Consider the following 26,382-nt stretch of genomic DNA (forward strand, 5'->3'; position numbering starts at 1 on the left):
CGTTCTTGGAGTGGGAACCCGAAGGCAGGGTCCGAAACCCTCGGTGCTGTCAGACAGGATGCATTCTGCTTTCTTCAACAGCTGTGTCTTCTATAAATCAGACAGACTTTTCTGTTGAGTACCAGTGTTCACGTATCACCTTAGTTTAAGCATTTTTAACTTTAAGATTGAGAGACGCAAACTAAAATCAACAAAAAAAGTCAATAAAACAGAGTCATCAGGGGCCTCTCAACACCGAAATTCACCAGCTTTCTCAGACAAAAAAGGCTTCTTTTGTTCTCCATAACATATTGGCGTTACAATCAAAGTTCAGCTTATTCTCAATTATAGCGCCCAAGTACTTATATGACTCTACGAATTCTACATCCTGACCGTTAATTTTAGTGTTGACAGCACACAATACACATATCCTCTTTTCTTTGTCACATTTAATTCCAAAAAAGGTTTCTTTACAAAGTGTGATCAATGCAACTCGCTTCAAAACCCACACACATACAAAACAAACAAGTATAACGAGGAGACGCCTGAAGAGGCAGCTCAGAATACATTCATTTCAGTTAAGCCACAACACATTCACCCGTCATTTAGTCAAGTGCTGCAAAGACGCATTTCGTGTTGTGTGGCGGGTACGCAATGTTGTGCGTTGACGTACGTCAATCCCACCACACCATCATCCTCCTGTCCAATAGAGAGCGCAAGTCCCGCCCCTTCTGGTGGACCAATAGGGGACCTCACGGAAAGAGACATCAACATGTTTTGATACCATTTTAATTGCGCCCTGAATTACACACATGATGCCAATTTAAAAAAGATAATTTAAGTTAAAAAAAGTCAGTTTGTCGTAAAACTGTTGACGCCTGCGTCGTCCAGCGGCCTCGCGGGGTCGCTTTGGGCTTCTCACGTGAACAGACACAAGCGCTCCGTGAGTAAACGGAAGGCGTGCTATAGATAGTAACCACGGCAACGGCTCCTGTGCGCTACCGTATTCCTTCATAGCCTAGCTTAAAGTAAAACTATAAGTAACGTTGGTTGATAGGCTATAATGGATCGGTCTCTCATCCATCTTCTTTGCCCGCTTGTCGCTACGCCTGTCGCAATGCCCGCACCTCCCTTCCTACACGCTCGCCTCTCATTGAAAATGAATTACGAGGCGCGTAAATCGCTTCCCGTGTGAAAAGGCCATAAGACTGTGAAAATACGTCATTACAGAGACAAACGTCGTGTCTGTGACGCCATAACGGTTCCTCTCAGTGGCCCAATCTTAATGGCCCCCCTAAACCATAAGCCCTGAACCCTAACGGCACGTGGTAAGTGATTGAGTACAGGAGGCTGTGAGGGTTCAAAATAATGTAAAACACGAACGGGGCAGCGCTTTGCCACAATATCTCGTTACCTTGACGACGATGAAACCCGCTGCACGCTTTGTATTTTTGTGTTTTTGCCTGATTTATAAGTCCCGCAGGCTCTCGCCCTACAGCAGGGGTCGGAAAATAAGTCTAGCGTGTGTGATTAGCTCAGTTGGTGGTGCACAGGACTCCCGTTCAGGAAGTTGTGTGTTCAATCCTTTTTTTCGTCCTTTTTCAAAAAAAGTGATTGTGCAGAGATCGTGTACATCACAGCGATTGGTCCACATCAACCTATGGACGCTTATTGTCGTGTGTCCCCAGTATCTCCAGGCAGAGGGAATTGTGTCAAACAAGCCAGCGACTCTTTTGAATTTCCTTCAGAACATTTCAAAGTAAAAGCTCTCACTTAAACATGACATAACGTACTCCTGCAAATATGTTCTCATGCTTTTATTTTGTAGGCACAATCACTTAAGAGGAAGTGATTATGTGAGTAACGTTTGCTGTCATGACTGAGATCTGTTTCAGCATTTAATTATTATTTTTTTTAAATCAAAGTAATCTAGCCACGGGCCACCTTTGGCCCGCCTATTGCCGACCACCGCCCTACAGAGTGGACGAAAGTTAAATGTCAATCTAATTCTAAATTCAATGCACCGCTGTTCAAATACTAAATTAAATAGCTGCATAAGCGAAGTGCGATCTTAAATCTATGTTAAGATAAATTCTAACAATTTTAACATCAGTGTTGGTTTCCATGCTTGTTTGTTTACCGTGGTGGATTTTTCTCTCCCTTCCGGGTGTCCCCGTATTTCACGTCACAACGCTATGAACTGTGGGCAATTTCCTCAGGCAAAGCCTTACTTACGAAATGGGCTCAAAATGCCCGCGAGAGAGCCCTCGCACACTTTGACAGCCCTAAGGCCTCGCGGACTTCCCGGGAACGGGCCTCAAAGTCTGTGAGTGTGGACATGGAGATTGGGCTAGTGACCGAAGCGAACGTTAAGAGCTTCCTGCACTTTGTTCCAGTTTGCCTCACCACAACATCCTGTCTGAACAGGAAGCACATCACGTGAAGAACCGGGAAGCCTTTTCACACCCTCAAGTTTCAGACTGGTTTGTATGTAAACTGGTGAGTTTGTTCTGAATGTGTCGCTCACTCACCAGTTAACTGTGGCTGACATCAAACATTAGAAGACTTTTAAGTCTGTTTTTGGATATTTAAACACCTTCTATGCCATAACAAACTCTCCCACATACATTCTGCATTGCTCCAGTGGTTCATTTGGTTTGTGCTGGTAACAACATTTTTTTTTATAACTGCACAGTACTTTCTAGATTGTGTTTTGTATTGTTGAAATCTTTGGAAACTCTGCAGGAATTTAAAACATTTAAAGGGAGTTTGAACAAAGTATTGGGTAGGATAGCTTCTTAAACTCATAGTGAGTTTTCACACGCTGTTGAATCCCAAATAAGAGAATCGATTCATCGAGAAAATGATTTTGATGATTGAAGTCATTTTTTAAAAGTAAAATTACCAAATGTCCCCAAACTGGCAGCTTCTCAACTGTGAGGATTTGCTGCTTTTCTTTATTATGTGACAATAAACTGAATATTTTCAGCTTTGGACAGTTGGGAAAAGAAGCAGTTCGATGATCCCAGTCATCTTACAGACCAAGATGTTAATCAATTACTCTGGAAAACAACTGGTAGATTAATGAATGATGAAACTAATCATTATTGGCAACTCTACATCACTTAATTTTCAACTTTAGTTTGCTAAAATAACAAATATTTCTGAAGTTTGTGTTTAAAATAATGCAAATCTACAATAATGAAGAAAAACTGAGAAAAAATATTTTGTGATGATAAAAGTAATATCTAAAAAGGTAAATTTAAAACGTTTAAAATTGAGAATTAAAGAGTTCACAGGTGAGTTTACAGGTGAATAAATCCAAGAAAGCAACATTTTAAGGACTCACACATGAAAATATAATGTGTTACACAGCACAAACATGGCACAACAACAGGACATGGCACTTAACTCTCAGCTTTAAAAACAACTTTTTAAAACTTTTAAAATCACACACACTTCAAAAGCAACGACACACTGAGCAGAACCAGCAGCAGTTACTGGTCCAGTCCCACTACAGAGTGCTGGCGCTGCTGGTTTTCTTACCTGTTCAGGTGAGCAGAGGTTCGACCGTTTGTTGAGTTTCCTGCTGCTTCTGTTGGGTGGAGGCTCTGCTGCTGCTGCTGATGTCACTTTAACACATTAGTGGTCAGGTTGGCCACGCCCTCCAATGTTGCTTCATTCAAGGCCCGTGGGAAAGTCAGGATTTAGGGGTTTTCTTCTTCTTTTTCTGGCGTCAGGGGAACGGAAATGAAGTGAGACAACAGGATGACAAATGGTTGCTCATCAACCCATATGAACATGTCCACCAAAAAACCCCACAAGATTTAATAACAAATCAGGATTATTTTCCTTAATATTGAAAAAAAGTTATATTTTGTCATATATTTTGAAATTACTTAATTGCTATCACACTTATTTCTATCATGTTAATGAATAAAGACGCTTTTTTTTTTTTATACATCAGGGATCACAAGCCTCGGGAGCAACTGGGGGTTAAGAGTCTTGCTCAGGGACATATTGGTGGACGGCAGTAGGAACTGACTTCGTTGAAGAAAACCTTCACCTCTCATCCGACAGCCTTCTTCAGTTCTGACTGGCTGGTTGGGAATCCCAGCTCTTTAACCTCTGTGGTGTCGTTATCAAAATGACGTATACCGCTTGGTTCGATCCTGGCTGTTACAACAACAGTTGTTATGGTCCTTGGAGACACCCAAGGCAGACAGGACAGCATTGTAAGTAGGGGATAAGTGGTGTTGCAAACCTCCTGCTCTATTAAGAGAGCGGGTCTCTCCACTCTGGTGTAAATGGCCTCCTTGACACCTCTTTCAAACATCCGTCCTTCATGTCCAAAATACGCACATACGTCCTCAAAGGTGGGTCCCTTATCCTTCAGATGTAAGTAAACTGCTGAGTCTAGACCTGAAGCTGTCCTTTCTGGGGCCATGCGTTTGTGTAGAGGTTTTTTCGTTTCTTGCACTGGACAGCATACACGAGATTATACGTGGATGAACCATCTCTAAACACGAGAGGAGGTCTGTGACACCACTTATTCAGCCTGGAGATCCATTACAATGCTGTCCCTTCATCCCTTCCTAACAAATGCTTACATTTGTGAACAATCCCGAATCACTGGGCCATTTCAGGCCGAACCAGCCGGTTTTCCAGAATTTTTATTTTTCCATTTCTTATGTTCAACTTTAAATGATCTGCGACCGCACTGGCTGGCCGTCCAGCTGCAGTGAACGCTGTCTATGTCTATCAGACTGGGCCAAACGAATACTTTCAATATAGAGGGGCGGTCCCTCCCAACTTGGACTGATCATCGTTTTTGCTAAAGTCTTATTGGCTCAACGGTGCCGATCAAAGGCGTTTACACTCAGTACCTTTTGTCAGGGCTAAACTCAGCCCAGGTTTGACAACAGAGCAGGAAAATATGTCGAAACGAAAGAATTTAGATGCAACCTCTTCCTTGGAGGACAGCTGATGAGGCAGGACAGCACAGGCACTGATAAGTAATGCATTATACTAAAATTATTTATGTGGCCTATGCATTTATATATATGCATATAGGCTTTATTATATATATTATAAACAGCTGAAGGAACAGGAGGAGGAACAGGAGGAGCTGTGGGAGTAGGACGATGAAGAGAATCAGCAGGAGGAGAAGGACAATGGAAGCCAACGAGAGGCCAAATCAGAGCTGAAGCTGAGGGATTTGATTTTATGCACACACATACACACTGCTCTATTTTATGAGAACGCATTTAGTTTTTGATTAAATTTAACTATTTTAGCACTCTGACTGACTCAGGCTTCCCTGACCTGGTCTTGTTCAGTGCAGTGGTGCTTTGCTTATACAAACTTAAAAGGCAGGTGTCATAAAAATCTTTCTCCGCGGCTCCACACGGCGCTCGTACAAAAGGCCATTCGGTCAATATTGGGGTCACAAAAACAAGATCACATGATACTTTAACAGTTTTTTGAAGAATTATTCAAAGCTGAGATATTTGAGTGGGGGAGGGGGTCTGGTGGTCCTTCTCCAGAGAAATCCATCCATCCATCGTCAATCGCTTATCCTGCGTACAGAGAAATCTTTTGCACTAATTTATGGTGGAAATGTCTGTATTTATAGGCTTTAAAGGGAAACACAACATTCAGGTGGCAATTCAAAATATAGAAATATAATGTAATATTACGCAATAATCAGTAGCTTGCTTTTTAGCATTTGGCAATGCACGTTTATATTTTCTATATTTACATTGCATTGCATGTTTTCTTTTTGTGCAAATAAACCTTTCTCAAGGTTGCTTTCAAAAAGTGACAGGAACAAAGTGGCGGGGACATGTCCCCTGGCTGATAAATCTAGTCATGCAAACGCCCTCGTGTTAATGTCCCGATAACTGTTCAGTGAAGTCACAGACGGCGAGGATCGGTCTCTCATCCATCTTCTTTACCCGCTTGTCGCTACGCCTGTTGCAATGCCCGCACCTGCCTTCCTACACGTACATCGTCAATCGCTTATCCTGCGTACAGAGAAATCTTTTGCACTAATTTATGGTGGAAATGTCTGTATTTATAGGCTTTAAAGGGAAACACAACATTCAGGTGGCAATTCAAAATATAGAAATGTAATGTAATATTATGCAATAATCAGTAGCTTGCTTTTTAGCATTTGGCAATGCACGTTTATATTTTCTATATTTACATACTTCTTCAGTTCAGAACTGAAGAAGTCCTTTGGATGAGGGACGAAACGTCTTCCAGTATCTTCAACCAAGTCCAGTTGCCCTTGATTTTAACCTTCGTTGGATATATTTACATTGCATTGCATGTTTTCTTTTTGTGCAAATAAACCTTTCACAAGGTTTCTTTCAAAAAGTGACAGGAACAAAATCAGCTATTTAAAAAAGTGGCGGGGACATGTCCCCTGCGTCCCCAGTGTAAATGTCACCCACCAAAGCAAATTCCTTGTAAGAGTAAAAACTACTTGGCAAAACAGCGGTTTCAGACTCTCATTCTGTTATTAAACTGCAGTGTTGCCACTTTTATGTCATTAGATATCATAGATATTCAGATGCGAGTTTACTCGAGAGCTCCATCTCAACCCTCTAACAAAATGCTTAAGTTAAAAACACGTGTTGTCACCACATGGTTGGACTTTAAATTGTGCACAGTTTTCACCATCAGTGCTCCTTACCGCCCCCTGCTGTACCGTACGAGGTAGTGCATTGCCTTATATGGGCTCAGTCAGACATCCGGCCGGCCCCGCCTCCTCCTCCAGGCTGCAGCCGGGGATGGTCGCAGGAATCGGGATACAGTCAGCTGTGAGTGGACCCCGCGAGCACCGACAGGAGCAGAGCCCGGCCGGGAGGTCCTGACCCGGAGCTTCACACGGTACATTCACCTGCTGACATGGACTAACAGAAGCGGAGACAGTCAGCTTCAAGCCCGGGGTGAGTTAATCCGAAATAAAAACAAACAGGGAGATAAAATAAAGTTAGTAAACAACAGCAAGTACACAAACTCTGTTAGCTTGTTTGCTAACTTTTCCACCGTTATAGCCGTTAGCAGCACAGCGTCTTTATTCAGTCAGACGGGTCACAGAAACAGGACTTTTCCTTTATTGTTTAGGTGTTTAGGGTGTAAAGTTTAAATGGTTGGATTAACTGGAGCTGTGAGAGTTAGCTTCAAGCACTGGGAGAGCTAGCTAACTTTAAATGTATAAACACCGGAGAGGAAAGTTGTGTTAGCTTGTTCGCTCACTTTACACTGCTCTCTAATGAGCTAACAGCATTAGCCTTTATCTGCACAGCACATTTATTCAACATGCCTCTAAAGCTGGTGCATAGTTCAAGTTATTTACGTCGGTAATTTGGGTGTTAACCACCTAGTTAACAGACTAATACGCTGCCTTCACGGACGCCTCGTAGGTTTCTACTTCCTCTCCTTCTTGCAGTCATTTTGTCGTCGTTAAACGGTTTATTAAACAAATAATCAGCCGGCAGTTAGTGTACGACTAATCTGGGAGCTGATTACTAGTTTGTGCCATTGATAAAATAGGCTAAAGTTATGTTAGGGGAAGGTCCAGATCAAAAACCACTATGCCTAGAGCTGTCAGATCTGGACTAGATTGTTTCAGAGAGGCTGAAGAGTCTTTAAGTCACAGTTTCAGGTTTGTGAAACCTTTGTTCTATATGTGAAGACTACATTAAACCGGGTCCAGCTCCCACACCACCATGGAACTATGTTTTAAAGAAACTTTAGCCTCTCTGGGACCTTCTAGTCCAGATTTGACAGTGGTTTTTGAACTGGATCTGGTTTAGTGTGGTGCACATGCTGAAAAAACAACAACACAAATTGTCCTTTTTTCTCAAATTTTTAGCCTCTCTGGGACATATTTTTTGATCTGGACCTGGGTTTCCCTTAACTTTCCCCTTAAGCCTTCAACTGCCAAATCGGAAGTTAACTTCAGCGTTGGAAACATGTCATCCATCCATCGTCAACCGCTTATCCTGCGTACAGGGTCGCGGGGGGCTGGAGCCAATCCCAGCTTACATCGGGCGCAAGGCGGGGTGGAAAGATGTCAACGTTTTCTAATTACATCGTCCTAAATGTTATATTATTGTATCTTAAAGACTTGAGGTTCTCGCCGCAACCTTTGTCATTTTGTGTGACATTTTATAGTCTAGCAACCTGTGACTTGAACTACTTTAATTATGATTAAATGTGTTTCTGTTCACCCCCTGTCAAAATTCAGCACAACAATACAATGGAAGAGATTGTACTTTCTGAATTGTCTGGTGGATTCATTTGATATTAGGTATGTTAGCATCATGCATTCTGGCTGCAGATTAGATTTAAAATATCCACAAATGCATCAACCCTTTTGTTGCTTTGAATTTGGATCCTGTTGTACCATAAATAATAAGTTATTCAAGACAAAACCAAATCAGGAGCCTGTTAAAATCTTTTTCCTTTTAGTCTTTACGATTATACATATTATATAACTGCTTTAGCCGGTTGAAATCAGTGTTATTTTAAGATGTCATAACTACTTTATCAGCTCTTAACCGCGCTTTAGTTCAGATTTGTCCTGGCACTTTTGTGTCCCAGAGTTGTAGGGAAGATAAACTCTCGCCGATGACTTCCAGGTGTTAGACGTCATTAAACTGAGAGACACCTGATGTGTTGAAAATGCTGAATCTCTGACTGAAGGATCCCGTGGCAGGCAGCCCCGCAGACCAAAGCCTCGCTGCGTGTTTTGTTTTCCTGGCTGCAGGCTGACTTAGCAAACCGCTGCATTATTAATGTGTGACATGATTTCCATTCAGAGAGGCTGCCAGCTCTGTAACTGGAGCCAGCGCAGCCGGCTGCCGTCTCTGCCCGGGGTTTGTTTCAGATGTAGATCAGTGTGTCTGAACAGCTGAAATGTGATGACTATTTTTTTCTTAGTGAAACTGGATTGTGGAAGTGACCGCCTGATTGACCTTAAGACACTGAGACATAATAATAGAGTAGACTCTTATGGTGTCCCATAGTATTGACCTCTCTCTATACATCGATTACACAAAGCGTTAATCAGGCCCAGGGAAATCCTCTCTGAAGTATATCTTAACAAAGGCTCCCCTTAAGGCAGTGCTAGATAGTAGGGGTGCGGGAAACAGCACAGTATCGCAATATTTTCTGTGGCATTACTGTATCGATACACGGACACCAAGTATCTGTCTTTTATTATATAAATTGTACATGAGAATTTTACTTTTTTGCACTATAATAATAAAATCAATTGCTTTTTCAGTCCACTAGAAAAAGAGTTTTCCTTTGGGAACACAATCTGAAGTTGAAAAAAAGGTAATATTACATTGCAATATGTTTAAAATCGCAATAATATTGTAGCGTGACATAAGTATGGTGGTGATATCGTATCGTGGGGCCTCTGGTGATTCCCACCCCTAGTGGAAAGTAACAAATACATTTACCAGTACCGCATATAAAAAGCAAAGACACACTAAAGTCAGGCTGCAGCTAACGATGATTTTAGTATTCAAAGCTTCTATAGATTATTTCAACGATTCATCGATGCATCGTTTAAGAAGTGCCTTTGCATGGCGGCGGCGGCGGCGCCCCCCTGGTAACGGGATCAGATAGGTGATAGATATTTATTGATCCTTTTGCAAATTCATAGCGTGTCGTACAGCAAACATCAGACCAACAACCAGACAACCGCTTTACAAACACAAACATCACCCGAGTGCTCTACAAGTTAATCTAAAGGCTCAGACTGCACGACCTTCAGCGTCGCCAGATGGACGTGAGGTTCACACTACACAACTTGCCGTCTTGTGACGGGAGTCTTGAAGTTGTTCACACTACGTGACTGCTCGGTGACAGGGGGTCACACGCTACACGAGCCGACAGCGGTTCTGTCACCAGACGCTGGTCTCAAAACAACATTATGTCAAGAGAACACGTGAAATGTCAAACGTGAAATGCGAAATGAGCGATCCTGCACACGAAACAGCTGTTGTTTGTTATGGGTGAAAGGATGGATCAGCACACGCAGGACACCCAGTTACCTCCTGACTGTGAGGTCACAACTCACGGCCCAAAATGTAAACAACAAACGCACGAGGTCACATTTTCAGCTGAGGTCTGCGGCTTACTTTGGCTTCAGCTCAACAATCAATCATGATTTCAGTTAAATGCTAAAGTTACCTTTTCTGTGGTCCGCTGGCAGAACACCGGCTGCTTTCTGATCAGGTGCTGTTGTCGAGGCGACATCAGTTTCGTTTTACGGTGGACGGACGGTAACATTACAGACTTGTGTTGTTTTCTTTAGCTTGAAATAATCCCAGACTTTGGACACTTTCTTCTTTGTCCCTCGCCGTTTTCTCTCTCTTCCTCCACTTTGCAAACAGCGCCATCATAATCACATCGTGACTTTTATTGAACTGTGCTATTTTGTCTACAGTTAGAATACAACCGTCTACTTGATCTTCTGCATATAAAGTTGACTTGTTATGAACTTTACTAAGAGGATAAATAAAAAAAAATAAACTGGGGAGATTAAAACGGAATCTGATTTCTATTTATGTAGGCTATGAGATATTTTCACCAGCTTTAGCTGTAGATATTGTGTCCCTATATTACTAAACATACCATCCAGCTTACAGGCAGGTTGCTGGGCCTGAGGCAGGCACATTATGAAGTCCTTACCTTTATGTGTTGTGTCCTGAAGAACGGGGTAATTACACTTTTTATACAGCCTCATTTGGTTGACAATAAAATTTATCACATGTTAAGCGGTTGCAATTATTTATATATTGAACAGATTCAGAGTGCATTAATGGTTAAACATGTTTTATATAAAACTATTCTAATATTTATGAATTGCAATTAACACAAACACCAGATTGGAACTTGGAATTGGAAAATATTTGTGTGGATGCACCAAATGGGTCAAAATGAAACAACGTTTTAAACTAGAAAAGACTCAAGAGCAAACCAAAGCGGTACAATTCTCAAGATTTTATTAATAGAAAATATTTTAAATAACATCTACTGGCTACTGACATCAAATGTGACTGACTGTGTCTTTGGCCGAGGATAATATTAATTGTAGGACTGATCTGGCTTTGCCTTCATTAATAAAGATCTTAACCTGAAAGCCGCGACCCAAGACTTCTGTGCTGGTTTCACATTTATGTCCTACACCGTTAACCGACAAAGGCCGACTGCTTCATCCATCCATGAGGATCTTTTGGCCGATCTGCTAAGCGGGGCAGGTGCATTAGACTCCATGAGGGCTGATGCCTCTGCTGGGGAAAGGAAAAACATGTTTATAGAATATAACACACCATCACAGCAACCTCTCAGCTTCCATCGTGGTTGAAATGCAGAACTACCGAGAGAAATCTGTGGAAAAGACAACATATAGGACATGTGTGAGACCAAATTCTTCTTGTATTGTGAGCCAACGCTGCCACCTTGTGACTAAAAATTGTCATTAGCTTTTGTTTGCACTGAAAATCCATGTACATTAAATACTAGTTTCTGTTAATAAGATACACCAAGCTAAAACTGTTGCAGTCCAGTAAAACAGTCCTGCAATAAATGATATCTTCATGAAGCTAGAAATATTTTTTGTAATTTGTAAAATGTCCTGTTCATGTGTTTTTTTATCTTTTAATCTCCAAAATGGCTGTTTCACAGAATTAGCTGTGATTTATAATAATACAAATGTTGGTGTGATGCATTTCCATTTATAAAATTATTCTAATTCTTTGCACAATCTGGGAAATTTACCTACAAAATATTTTATTTCTGGAGGCACTGAAATCAAATTAAACGAGGCACCAACCAGCACCACTGAAGACTGGACCGCTAATCATTTTAACCACAAACCGTATAAGGTCGTAACTGGTTCCTGCGTGCTGCGTTCATGGATGTTCTGAACGTCGTTCACCATCACGTCTCAGTTAGAGTGGAAGAAGCTGCAGTCGAGTACAGATGTTTAATAATGTCTGGCCTCCACAGATTCAGGTCCTTTCTGTAAAGAAGAAAATGTAATTATAACAAAAGCCAAACTAAACGGAAAAACCACCTGACCTGCCATGAGATCGACCTTTACGAAGCTGATAATGTTCTGTCTCTGCTGATGTTCGGTCTGAGATGTGTTAAATAATATAATATGTGTAATGTCTTCTTAAGTTTCAGTGCCTCCATATTAATGAGCCGCTAGTTGACAAAAACAAGCAGAGAAGCCAAACACTTTAGAAAATTTACCAAAGTTTTATTCATCAGAGTAGCTACGACCTATGATTGTGCAGCTGCTCTTGTCACATCTTTGCCTCTTGCTTGGCCAAAGCCGTTACTGCTCCCTTTTATAAAACTAATTACACATCTACAAAACTCAGCACACATTTAGAAATATCACATTCTGCACCGAAACACACATGAACACAGGAAGAACATGCAAACTCCCCACAGAGAAGCCCATGGCTGGATTCAAACCTGCCTCACGAGTTGAAATTTATTCATTATCAGGATGTAATACTCACTCACACACAGACAACACGTCATGTTCATTAATAAACGTTTTTACTTCGTCAACTAACGTTAGTTTGCTAGTGTGAATAAATCATTGCGATCATTTGAAACTCACTGTTTCAGCAACGCTGATGGCAGCGCTCCTCAGCTCCAGACTTCTGACACCATTGCCTCCGCCGATGCATCGGGGAAACGTGTTGCGGACTGTATATAAGACGGTTGCAGGTGAAAGTGCGACGCGTTTTCTGTCCTCCAACCCAAGACGTGTCTCCACTGATTACAAACACCTCACGCACAGATGCCATAAAGAAAAAGAACAACACACTAAACCAAGAGGAGGAAACTAAAAAATAAAATGAGACCCTCCGTTGGCTAACTTTCTGCAATAACTACACCTGGCTAACTACAACTTAGTTAACTTAGCTCACTAAACTAGAAAGACAAACCGACAATCAGACACAGAGAGACATACCTGCTGTAAGTTCTAAGTAAATTACATGATAAGTAGGTTAGCTAGCTCACAACGATGTTTATCGGTTTGATGCTCTGACTTTACGAGGCGTGACAGTGCGCCTGCGCAAGCTTGGAGAATGACGTATGGAATCACTATAGTCATACGTCACAACCCTGTTTTAACAACGAAGCAACTTTGAGCACAAAATGAAGCTATTTGTCAGAAAATATTTGGCGAACTATGTGGGTAATCAACATTGTGAGGAAATGACTCAGAAAAATATGAAATGTCAAAATACACTGACTTTAAGTGTGATTTATACGATATCACGATAAAAACATTTCATATCATTCGATATCGATAATTATCACGATACATGTCTAATCATTTTGTCTGTGACTGATTTTTGCTCCGGAGTGTAAATAGAAGAAACTAGATGGTTAATTGTTTATGGTCAGAATGTGACGCTTGATGCCAAACAGTGGATCACTTATAAAATCTGAGGTAGAAGAATTAAAACTACTATAACTATACCTACTACTGTATAAGTACTACTCTACACCACTATGTAACACGCGGCGTAATGCTCACCTAGTGGCTAGTGTAATGTTAGACTCTCCAGGCAGTCACTGGACATAAAGCTGTGATGTAGAGACATGTAAAGTTTTAACTGTGCACTAAAATAAATGTCATACAGATCAGTAACGTCCCGGAACCGTCCTGAAAAACAATTTGAACCGTCCTGAAGTTAATGTAAAGCGTCCTAAAATCAAAATGTTGTTTCTTTCTTAAGGAAGTTACAGTAACTTCCTGTTATATGGCGAATCATCGATTTTGGACGCCATGCCACGGGCACGCCGTTCCACAAAAACTCACCGTTCGCACAACTTTTAATCGTCAATGGGTTTAGACTGCACAGCACAAATCTGAAGTCGGTCGGACTAAATCCCCAGGAGGAGTTTGTTAAACTACAAAGTGTGTCAATCGCAAAAAAATACCATTAAATCCAAAATGGCCGACTTCCTGTTGGGTTTAGGCAATGGCTCTAAGAGAACGTGCGTGTGGGCATGATACACGTACCACAGAAATTCCGTACATGTAGGTTAAACTTTGTCCGGGGACTGCTCTGTAGGGGGCGCTAGCGAGCCATTTTGCCACGCCCATGAGCGAAACCCATAAAATACGAAAATGATTTGCTGCCTCTGAATTATGTGCAAAGTTTGGTGAGTTTTCGAGTATGTTTAGGCCCCCAAAATTGAGGTTACTTTCAGTTTCACACGTTTCGTGCTCGGGCCCTAATAAGGTTTAACTCGGGAGAGAGTGGGCTAAAATAGCGGACACAGTTTCCAGTCTTCCAGCAGAGCGCTGATGTTGTTAAAAAGAAAATAAGTCCATTGACAGTGCTATGAAGACACTATTGTGTCCAAAGAGCAGATGAAACCGCTGGTGGCTCCTCCTGTGCTCTTTCTCTGACCCCGGCAGAAACCCTTAGGCTACTCTTCTCGGGAAAGTTAGGCTAATAATGACGGTTAAAAACAAGGCTAATAATAATAAAGGCTGCTAACGTCATAATGTTTTTCATGTAATTACTTGAATTTAACGATCTCCTCCTATCAAAGACTTTCATTAGGATCCTTTTCTTACATCAAGCCTTTACATTATGTTATATAATGAGACATTATCTAGCGTTACATCGCCTACAGCCTTTCTACTAACGAGTCTTTTGTCACCAAACGCAACAATAGAATCAATTAAGTTCTGCCTGTTGACATTTTGTTGATTTTTTTGTAAAAGCAATTAAAGAGCAACGAGTCAGCAAACACTAGCTGGTGGAAAAGTAAAAGTTCTCCTGAAGTTAGGATGCTTCTGTAAAACAGGAACATCGACTCAGGAACTGTTCATCTGTAACGGCCTTTTTCCTAAATCAGTTCCTAACACGTATTACCATGGTTACCAAGCAGTTAGGATAGGATCTGCCCGTTAGGACCTTTCTGTAATACGGCCCCTGGACTTTCTTTCACCAGGTTTTCTGCTCATGTTCAAAACTTTCTGCACATTCAGAATCTCGCATATCTTTGTTCTCTTATATGTCCAGAAGAAAATTGTAATATTTGGAGACTAACATCATTATTTAATGAGAATTCATGATATATTTTAAAAGTCTACCTGACCGATACTCTTTTGTGCTCCCCTTCAAGACTGTGCTGGTAGAAACTGTCAATCAGGCAGACATCTCAGCGCAAATGTTAACTTCTGCAGCTCACGGCCCCAAACAGAGCCAGATCGTGCTTCAGGTTTTAGATGTCTGCTGCTAGCGTCTCAGCGCGAGGGTTTCTTGTTCTGTGTTCGCTGGGCGGAGATGATTCTCGTCTACGTTATCGCAATATAGATTTGTTTTTCACTCTCGGAGAAGATTGATGTGTGGCGCTAAACGCGAGCCTACACGGCGCGATTGAGAGGTCAGCAAGCCGTTTGTGCCTGAGAGGACAGATTGGACCTGTACCGCGGGAACAGGTGAGCAGGTGAGGCCCACACAATCCTTTTCGTCCTAGAGGCGTCCTACAGAATATTTCTCTTTGTCCCAAACACATTTTCTATCGTCCCCAGGACGACAGGACGCCGTGAGTCTCGAGCCCCGCCTTCCCGTACATCATCTGTGATGGATTTGTAACCCAAACCCAGTATAATTTAGTTTGATCTTAAAACCCAAACAAAAACTGAACTGGATCCGAGCAGCTTTTAGATGATCAATAATCGTAACTGTCGGTTTATAGAAATAAAAAGTGAATGACTATCTGTTCCCCTGTTGCGTCTTTAGCCCCTCCCCCCCCTGCGGAGGCCAGGCGGCTTCATGGCGACCCGGCTGCTGGACCGTCTGAAGCGCTCGTTGTTTAAAGATGGTCAGGGAGCGGGACCTGAGCACGAAGCAGGAGGCGGACAGGAAGAGGAGGAGTTTAAAGAGGAGAGCTGGGAGGCGGAGCTGGAGGAGGAGGAGGAGTGTGTGACTGATCGACTCGGGGGGACGCTGTGCTTCGACAGCGCCGGAGGAGGAGCCGAGGACGGAGTCGAGGGGTCGGGGCCGGACAGTGACTCCGACTTCCTGGGAGAGTCGATGGAGGAGGGGCTCAGCAGCACAGGTGAGGTGGTGTTCTGTTCATTTAACCATAACTGGATTGTAAAAAATGGCGGTTGTGATGTGACGTCACCCGCAGGTTTCTAAGAAGCTGTTTTGAAGCTCAAAGTGGGCGGGGCAGGTCGTCGGCATCTTGGCAGCGTGTCAGTCCTGGATAACCAAAACTGGGCAATGAGGCGGTTCGTGGGTGGAGCTTAGGTGACCGGTTGCTGAAACCACGGCCGCCTAGCTCGACATTGCCAGGCTTAGTTAATGCTAAGAAGCTAAAGAAGCTAAGAAGGCTAGATGCTACTCTGCGTTGCCAAAAAGCGATCGTCGTCCATAAATTGATTGTATCGCCACAACATAACCTTAATGGCCAAAGGAGTGTTTTTATAGCATAATCAGATATTTATGTGATTATAGGCGATACTGTAGTATTCTGTTCTGCTCTCTGTCCTGGATAATAACTAATCAAGTCCTTTTTAGCAGTTTAAATATCTTCAGAGGCGATCAGTTATTTGCAGATGGTCAGTTATTGGCGTTGGACTGGCTGGATGGGGGGAAAAAAAGAAGCTCAGAGATTAAAAGATCATCCTGAAGTCAGACAGCGGACAAAGGCAGACTGTCTGCACATGACTGATACAAGCAGTCTGTGTTTGCTGTTGAATAACACGTCTGTTTGCATCTGTGGTTCTTGCATTTGGTCCAGTGATTTACATTTATTCATTTTAGCCGACGCTTTGTATCCAAAGCGACTTACAGTTGCCATATATGTCAGAGGTCGCACGCCTCTGGAGCAACGAGGGGTTAAGTGTCTTGCTCAGGGACATATTGGTGGATGTGTCACCGTGGGGAGTTGAACCCGGGTCTCTCACACCAAAGGCTGCGCCGTCACCACCCCGATGATACTGTTAAAAAATAAAAGAAGTTCGTTCTGACTCTGCTTCTTTTTGTCTTTACAAGAAATACACGTGTGTAGTAGATCGTCATGTGACCCGTCTCTCACCTCTCATATGTAGACACCAGTCCCGTGGGCGTGTCTCCGGTAGCCCCCTCCCCCTCCTCCTCCTCCTCCTCCTCCCTGCTGACTCGGCAGCTTCAGGAGAGCTGGAGGAGCCTGCGTGGACTCGGAGGAGGAAGCCCCGCCCCCGCTGGTAGGCGGCTGACGGACAACTTGTTGTTTGAGGTGACGGACGCCAGCGTGGTGCAGGACAGCTCCTCTAAATATGTGGTGAGTTCAAACAGCCCGGGAGTGGGGCGGGTAGAGACCAGAATGTCTAATGCAGGTCATGCAGGAACTAAGGCGCTTGAGCTGTGATTAAAATAGCTTAAAATAATGTTGTCTTCAGTTTTAATGACCTTTGTAGTTTTAATATTTCTTCTTGACGTTCCCTCCAGACATTTCCATCAGCTCTACGCAGGGTTTGATGTGATCCTAGTGATCTTAAACACTAGTGGGATTTATCAAGTTTGGTGTCAGTCCTTCAGAATAAAAGAGCGAGGGCTCCTTCTAGAGCAGCTGTTGAGAGATAAAGATGAAAATGAAGCACAGTATTGCCTGTGTCTAACATCCAGTTATATTTACATAATAAAACAAGGATTGTGTGGTTTTTATTTTTTTTTGTATTTTATTGTCTTTGTTTCGTAGTAGACAGCAAAGACGGCCACAAAAAATTATATTTGTAATTCTTATTATGTAATACATCAAGATCGTCACACAGTTGAAAGGAAATTATGAGCCAGTGAGGAAAAAAGTTGGGGTTTTGTCGTTGAGAATTGATCAGACTCAGCTTTATTAGCCTTGTATGAGAACGCATATAAGGAATGTGACTTCGGTTCTCAGTTGCTATCAATGTAGACAATCAAACTGATTAAGTCACTTTTACGATTGAACATGAATGCACCACTTCAGCAGACTTCTATCAATCTGCACTTTTAGCTTCATTTCCAGCCAGTGTGACATTTAAAACATCACAAACACCCATTCATCAATACCAAAGAAAAGCCCTGACACTTCCTGAATATGCAGAAAAGCCTGAAACAGAAAGATTTTTAATTAAATGACCACACAAAAGCTCCTACAGAGGAGAAGATTTAGCACTGTCTCTCTCCAGCTGTACACCATCCATGTGATCCAGTCTGGCGGCAGCGATAAGACGCCAGCCATCATCACACGCAGATACTCCGACTTCCAGCGGCTCCACGCCACGCTGCGCCGTAACCACGGAGTCCAGATGGAGCGTGTCTGTTTCCCACGTAAGTAGAATTGATATCATCTGTCCTAACATGAAGCCAAGTTGTTTTTAACACTCAGAGAATCACACTGTTGTTAGCAGGGGTAAGGCCAATTCATACAACGTGGGGCGGGTCACTGCAATGACGCCGCCAAAACACTAGTTGGTGGAGGCGTATCTGTGTTCCACTGTGCTGCGGTTCATCTTCGTTGCTGTAGGCTACTACAAACTGTGGCGACTGAACCTGAGCGGATCATGTTTGAGTCGGAGCTGATCGATGTTGAACGGTGAAATTACTAAAACGCAGAAACGAGAGAAGGCATCGGAGGAGACGGTGTGTACGACCCTTAAACCGGTCGAGGCAGAGGCCGAGCCGGAAATACGATGCTACCAAGCCGACCAATCATAGTTCTTGCCGTCTGCTTTTTGGGGAGGTGCGCAGCTATGGAGGACTGATCCTGACAAATTCAGAAATAAATTCAGAAATAAATAAATGCTCAATAAATAAATAAGCATCTGATTAAATGCACAAAAAAATAAAGTAGATAAATAAATGTAGGCAGTAATTAAATTATACAATAAAAAAATAAATGTATATATCTATTTTAATTAGCTTCTTTATTTATTCACCTTTGTAATAATTATTTATTTATTTATTGTCCGTTATAATATATGACGTGTGAGTTTAGAGTTGACCTCTGTTGTCTGACTGCTGAGAAGTTCACCCCTTGAGACACAGCCCCTCCTCATTTGCATAATGAGGCAGAAATGCATAGAGAAATGTAAAGAGGAGGCAGAAATAAATACCATTGTGGAAATAAATAGGGTAGAAAAGCAAAGGAAGAATAAAACAGACAAAAATATTAAAACACACATAAATAAATACATTTTAAAAATAATTTATTAATAAATAAAGTTGAAGATTATAACGGACAATAAATAAATAAGGTAATTATTACAAAGATGAATAAGTAAAGAAGCTTATTAAAATAGATATATACATTTATGTCTCCTTGTATAATTTATCTACTTTATTTTTTGTGCATTTAATCGGATGCTTATTTATTTATTGAACATTTATTTATATCTGAATTTGTCAGGATCAGTCCTCCATACGCATCAGGATACGGGGTAGATTTGACACAGAAGTACAAACTAGCCTGTAGTTACAACAGAGAGACCTCATTAAAAAAGAGGTTTAATGCGGAAGGTGTGACCTAAAGGTAATTTTGCTGCCATGCCTGTTTCCTATTTACTGCTGCAGTTATAAATCACTTAATCCTGACCTACTTCCTGTTTTTAATCTCTGCAGGAAAGAAGCTGCGTAGGAACTTCACCGCGGAGACGATCGCCAAGCGGAGCCGGGCCTTTGAACAGTATCTGTCTCACCTGTGTTCCCTGTCTGCCCTGCAGGGGGCGCTGTGTGTCCGACAGTTCTTCTACCTGACTGACCTGCAGACCGGACAGGTGCTCATCAGGTAACCGATACACTGATATAAACTTTGATTCGAACCTCAGACTAATCTGAGCATCAGAGCTGTCCAGTGAGAATGTGGATCTACCTCTAACAAGTTAAAACTTAAGTTTATGCTCAAGCTGAATATCGATATTGCGTGTGACACATTTTTACTTTTCTCTATTATAAATTAAATAGCTTCAGGTTTAATTGAACTTGAGAAGGTTTCACAGGACCAGAATGTGTTTTGGCCCGCCCCTCCAAACCGATCACCTTGTCCCCCAGAAAGAAAGACAAAAATAATATAATTAGGTTATATATTCCCCCAAAAAACACAAAAAAACCCCGCAAGATAAAGCTGCTTTAGAGATATTTATAGTATTTTAATACCCTACTGTGGCACTACATTTATTGTCAATTGTCCGCGTAAATAATTGCACATACATTTAAATATATAGTATTTTTTCATGATACATCAAACTCTTTGATATTGATCCAATTTGAATTTTTTTCTTATTGAATTGTTGAGTTTTTATTCATCCACCACATGATTACACACTGTTTCTGATGACGAATGGCACTTGAATCGTATAACACAGAATTCAGAAAAGGTTCAATGGAAAACATGCAATTTGGGGGAAAAAAATAATGAGTAATCTGGCAAAAAATTTAAACAAATTTCATGTGGGTCTATCCATGATCGGAGAATGTGGCGAACCTAAACAGATAAAGTATCCCTAACATGCCTGCTTTACGACACTAGCAGTTTCAGGGTCTACCAACCCCACTTGGAAAAACAAATCCTAGTGAAAACACTGGACTATGAGTTGAAATTTGCTCCCATAATATAAATTTTACATAATATAAATTAGCCGAAATGCGTCTTTGACTTTGACTCAACTCTGGGTCCCATTTTTATTCAAAGCTTCTATGTTTTGAATTTTAACGAATGAGCTAAAACTGAACTGAGCTGTATGTAACTGTTGAGCCTAATTAGTTGTGGTGCAAAACTCACAGTTCGGATCATGTCCCGTTTTTTACTCGGATCAGCAAAACGAAAGGTTTGGGTAAAATTCATTATATATATATATTTTTTTGCACCTGACCTCTGCCGACAGCAGTGAACGTAACGCTCCCGTTCACATCAAAGGGAAAACGAAATGAAGCCCTCAGCTGTGTGGGAGCACTTTTAAACTGAGTGATGACAGCAGGAGTGTGGAAGTTACGCCGTTTATTCATTTTACAATTGCTTAATTTCTTTACAAATCAAAACAGTCAAATTTCCCACATTTCAAAATTAATTAGTAGCTGAACTGTTGGCTGGAAACAAACAACAACATAATGAACACATCTAAATAATTATATGAGGCCGATTGTAGAAGAAGAGCATTTAGTTGCAATAATAAAAGTGAATTTTGCATAATAACGTGTTGGTGCAGTGGATAAGACGCATGCCTTTGGTGGGAGAGACCCGGGTTCAGATCCACTGTTAAACATCAATATGTCTGATAGGGCTGAAACAATTCATTACTAAATTGCATCGACACAAATTCTTTGTGTAATCCATATAACTACATAGCACACTGTTTTACACGGACATTTATTACCGTCGCACATCGCGCTTAAACTGTTGCCGTCAACACGACGTGATTATGATGGCGCTGTTTGCATAGTGGAGGAAGAGAGCGAAAATAGCGAGGGACGAAGAAGAAGAAAGTGTCCAAAGTCTGGGGTTATTTCAAGCTAAAGAAAACAACACAACCCTGTAATGTCGCAGTCCGTCCACCGTAAAATGAAACTTATGTCGCCTCGGCAACAGCACGACGGCGCCTGATCAGAAAGCAGCCGTGAGTTTTTGTTGTAAGGTCGCAGTCATGAGTTAACTGGGTGTCGGGGAGCTGCACCTCAGTATAACTTGTAGCACTCGGGTGATGTTTGTGTTGGTAAAGCAGTTGTCTGGTTGTTGGTCTGACGTTCTATATGTAACAGTGGCGGTGAAGGTTTTTCTCACACTGTGATGGTTAAACTTTGTACTCAAAAATAAAAAAAAAGGATCTTCTAAATCTGTACAGATCACGTATCAACCACAATGTGTTGCACCACTACTAACTAACGTAGCTTAGAGATTTATTCTACCAGCAGTACCCTCAATAACGTACCCGACAAATAAGCAGTATTTAATAGAGAAGCACTATCAATAAAGAATCCTACAGATAAACGTCCTGATTCAGAGATGAGGTAAAGAAATCATACAGGCAGAGAGCCTGAATGCTTCCTGAGCCAATGAATGAACGGAAACTAAAACAGCTGGTTAGTTTGAATTAATATTTGATTTCTGAAATTAAAATGTCGTTAAAAGTTGAAACTTTGACTTCTCAGCTGCAAATGCCCTATAAAATCAGTTTTTATATATATAAGGTTTATTTTTAACTCGCCTGTGAAAGAGTCGCAGCTCCAGTGTTTGGTGTTTTGAGTTTGTCTTGTCTCGTTGAGGGTGGGACGTTACCAGGATGCCTTGGGGCCGCTGCTCAACGCCAAGAGGCTGCAACACAAACTGGGCTGGGAATGTTATTATGACAACCAGGCTCAGGCCCCGCCTCCGGCCTCCTCCCATTGGTTCTTCACTCTGGTGGGGCTGTCGTGGTGTTTCCAGGAAGTGGACCAGCTGGAGGAGGCGCGTGATCACTGTGACCACGCCCTTCGTGTACTAACCCCGGCCGAGACTCAGGCCGACACATCAGAGGACAGGCCCCTTCCACGCGAGGATAAACCCGTGTCGCGGCAGCATGTCGACAGGCCACACCCCCTCCTGATGCCGCTGCTGCGGGTGGTGGTTCGGCTGTCGTGGCAGACGGGAAGAGACAAGCGGCATTGGGAGGAGCTTCTGCACCAGCTGGAGGAGCGGTGGGTGGGGCTAGACAATCAGCCGACCATCAAAGAGTTTCTAGTCAAACACAACCTGGAGGAGAGCGAGGGGGAGGGCTAGGACACACACACACACACACACACACACACACACACACACACACACACACACACACACACACACACACACACAGCAGAGTCCAATCACTACAACAGGAGGGCTGCAGAAAAAACATCTGCGCTTCCGAGAATAAAGTATTAAATATTTGGGGAAAAGTTGTCATTTCAAGAAAAAAGACAGAATAAGAAGAGCTTAAGTCCCTCCCACTTCTGCTTCCGCCCAATGGGAATGTACGGCAGCTTCAGTAGCATTAACTTCAGTCATTGAGAGAAACGGGGACTTTTGGTGTTTGTGGTCTTTCTAATTTTCACAGTCTTCAACAGTTTTACGACAAACTTTCTTGACATATATTCTCTTTTAAACTGAGTAATTCAGGACACAATTCAAACTGGATAAAAATTCAGTTGGCTCTCAACGTAAATCTTTTTCCCCAAAATAAGGTCCCATGTTGGTCCAACGGAAGGGGAGGGACTTACGCTCTCTATGGTATTACTACAGGTCAAAATCTTCAGAGTGCCTGTTAAAAGAATTCCCGCAGCTACAGGTCGCACAGTAATATTCAGTTCACGCCTCTACAGTTTATCACAGAGTAAAGGAATTAATGCACAACTTTCCAAATCCACCTTTAGGATCGTCTCTTTGGCACTTTTCAGGATTATTTCCTGGATATGTGATGCTGTGGTTAACATTTCAGTTTAGATTTGAGGGAACAAAATCATTTTATAGCACTTTTTTAATGATAAATGTGTATTGGATGTTTGTAACATACAGCAGGCGATTTAAATGCAAGCTTTGTCAGTATGTAATAATCCGCTGTTAAAACAGAGAATTAAATCATCTCTAAATCTTTTATCAGCTGGAATCACAAAAGCACTGATTGAGCTTTTCTCCTCCTGTCAGCTGACAGACATGTGTCTGACTCGATCATTAAGTTCATGTTTTCAGGGGAAAATAATGATAAATGCTTGTTTTGTTTTGTTTTTTACATGGATTGGATGACTAGATAAAGGGATTAAAATAGATCTGAGGACTTAATTTCACTTAAATTTACATAAGCAAAGTCAAAATGTCATTTTGAAGCTGGTTTTCTGACTCTTCTTAGCAGAAGAACAGACTTACTCCTGGTTTAAAACAAGTGATTTAAATAAGGGACGAAACATTAACACATAAGGGAAATTATAAAGCGACGCATTGGACAGACATTATAGACTATGCACATGTACAGATTTATGCACTAACCATGTGATCACTTCATAGTAAGCTGCTGACCCCCCCCAACAGATATTCTCCAGTCTGTGAAATGGACTACGGAGATGCTGCACGAGCACGACCAACTGAAAGCAGTGTACTAGTCAACATTAAGCACAGTTACAAAGTAGTAGTTATACTCATCCTTAATGCGTTGCCTTTTTCAGAGCTGCTCTGTCTTTTCCTGCTTTTTTTTCACAGTAAAAACTCAAAATTTGCATTTAATTAAATTGTAAATTGTTCATATATAGCAACTCGGGGTTCAGAGTGTCGCACAAGGACACTGTGATTAGTGGACGAGTCACTCTAACTCCTTTAATCATTAGTTGTTTTATCGGCTAAATAAAGCATAGACCATAATGTGCTGTACATTATTATTATGATTAGTCCGCTCGCTTAGTTAAGATTTCAGCATCAATGAGGTTTGATTATTAGCTTTTCTTCTCATTTCACACATCACATTGATGTAATGTGACATCTAACGAAATAATAATATTACCTACGGTTTTATTTTAGTTTAGTTTACATCTAAACTCTGCATTTATTAATTTAAAGGCTTTTTTTTTTTTTTTTTTACCTGGAAAAAGGTAAAATATGGCTCGTACGACAGGTCTGGTGCCTCAGAAGTGCCTCAGAAGAACAAATCTGTTCAAGCATTAATTAATATTCCTGGTAGTTTGGACACAGATGGAAAACAACAAATATTTTTAGCAGTTAAAGGAATCTAATGAGTATTGCTGTCATTTCAATGCTGTGGCTTATTCCTACAACAATTTCTCCTCAATCGTTCGTAAGTGCCACTGAAGAATGAATAGTTTGTTCAAGTGATTCTTGCACGAAGCCCATTATATTCCCAAAAGAATATTTGTTGTAGTTTGGACGTAAAGAATCAACAAATATTTGAGCGGTTAAATTAATCTGATGTGGTTCAGACCCGCAAACTGAATCTAAAATCCAGCTTTGGCTTGTTTCGACATCTGTTTTTATTTCAATGCTGCACGATTGTGAAATCCTTAGTAACTCTTGGTGTTTTTACGTGGACTAAAGGTCAAACTCTGAGGGGCCTTTAGGGACATTATTCACAATTAACCTGCATTTACATGTACTTTTCCTCACATACATATATGAAGCCAGACTCATTCACATATTGTACCGTGTTGTGTATGTGAGAGGAAAAATACATGTGCATTGTAATTCTGAATAATTTCCCCAACAGCCCCTCATATAAAACGGTCACTCGTTATTTTATATTTCATATGCATGGTAATTATTACCAATGTCCTCAACGGCCCCTCACACGAATGGGTCGCTTTTCATTTCATATTTTAGATGCATGGTAATTAAAAATAATGCCCATAACTGCCCCTCATATTAAATGGTCACTTTTCTTTTCATATGCATGGTAATTATAAATAATTTCTGTAACGGCCCCTCATATTAAATGGTCACTTTTCTTTTCATATGCATGGTAATTATAAATAATTTCTGTAACAGCCCCTCATATTAAATGGTCACTTTTCTTTTCATATGCATGGTAATTATAAATAATTTCTGTAACAGCCCCTCATATTAAATGGTCACTTTTCTTTTCATATGCATGGTAATTATAAATAATTTCTGTAACAGCCCCTCATATTAAACGGTCACTTTTCTTTTCATATGCATGGTAATTATAAATAATTTCTGTAACAGCCCCTCATATTAAATGGTCACTTTTCTTTTCATATGCATGGTAATTATAAATAATTTCTGTAACGGCCCCACATATTAAACGGTCACTTTTCTTTTCATATTTCAGGTGTGTGGTAATTATAAATAATTTCTGTAACGGCCCCTCATATTAAACGGTCACTTTTCTTTTCATATTTCAGGTGTGTGGTAATTATAAATAATGTCCCTATCAGCGGACAAACTGTCACTTTTCATGTGCACTAAATTTCTTCAGACTCATTTGAATTGACGTAATGTAACGCACACATCTCCAGTTCACATGATGTGATGTACAGCATGTGAGGGGGTTTTGTTGTTTTTGTTTTTTTGCGTTTGTTGTGTTTCAGTCGGAGAAGTTTGTGTGTTCGGCTGCATTTCCACTGAAACCCAAACAGAATTTAAAACTGCAGTTTACAACAAGCAGCTCTTATCTGTCAAAGGTGCGACATCTCTTCCCTGATTTCACCGGTGGAGATGCAGCCTGTGTGGAGTATTTAAAATGTGGATCGAACTGTAGCGGCGATACTGCTTCATAGAGCTTTATACAAGTATATTTTATGGAATAAATTTGTTACAAATTTTGGATTTCTGTTCTCATTATTATTTTGTGTTTGACCTTCAGTGGAAACCAATGTCGGGCAGCTGACG

The 26,382-nt window shown here is 41.3% G+C and overlaps 2 protein-coding genes across 3 annotated transcripts in view; one reads left to right on the forward strand and one right to left on the reverse strand.

Moving 5' to 3' along the window:
* Positions 1-6,969, reverse strand: part of LOC123975095 (deoxyribonuclease-1-like 2) — a 31,507-nt gene extending 24,538 nt beyond the window's left edge. Inside the window, exons 1-2 of the mRNA XM_046056252.1 lie at positions 6,680-6,969; positions 3,526-3,709 (exon numbers count right to left, since the gene is read on the reverse strand). The gene's annotated coding sequence lies outside the window, so the exon portion shown is untranslated. The remainder of the gene's footprint in view (positions 1-3,525; positions 3,710-6,679) is intronic.
* snx21 (sorting nexin family member 21) lies at positions 6,739-26,317 on the forward strand. 2 transcript variants are annotated; one of them, XM_046056250.1, is made up of 6 exons: positions 6,743-6,935; positions 15,804-16,122; positions 17,120-17,331; positions 18,215-18,356; positions 19,647-19,812; positions 22,284-26,317. In XM_046056250.1, the coding sequence occupies exons 2-6, from the start codon at positions 15,837-15,839 to the stop codon at positions 22,774-22,776; spliced, it is 1,299 nt and encodes a 432-aa protein (XP_045912206.1). In that variant the 5' UTR covers positions 6,743-6,935; positions 15,804-15,836; the 3' UTR covers positions 22,777-26,317. The 2 variants fall into 2 exon arrangements, with proteins under 2 accessions (XP_045912207.1, XP_045912206.1); XM_046056251.1 differs by lacking the exon at positions 18,215-18,356 and having other exon boundaries at positions 6,739-6,935; positions 19,748-19,812.
* The last annotated feature ends 65 nt before the right edge of the window (positions 26,318-26,382 follow it).

Source organism: Micropterus dolomieu, linkage group LG08 (assembly GCF_021292245.1).
Source record: "Micropterus dolomieu isolate WLL.071019.BEF.003 ecotype Adirondacks linkage group LG08, ASM2129224v1, whole genome shotgun sequence".
Taxonomy (NCBI): Eukaryota; Metazoa; Chordata; class Actinopteri; order Centrarchiformes; family Centrarchidae; genus Micropterus; species Micropterus dolomieu.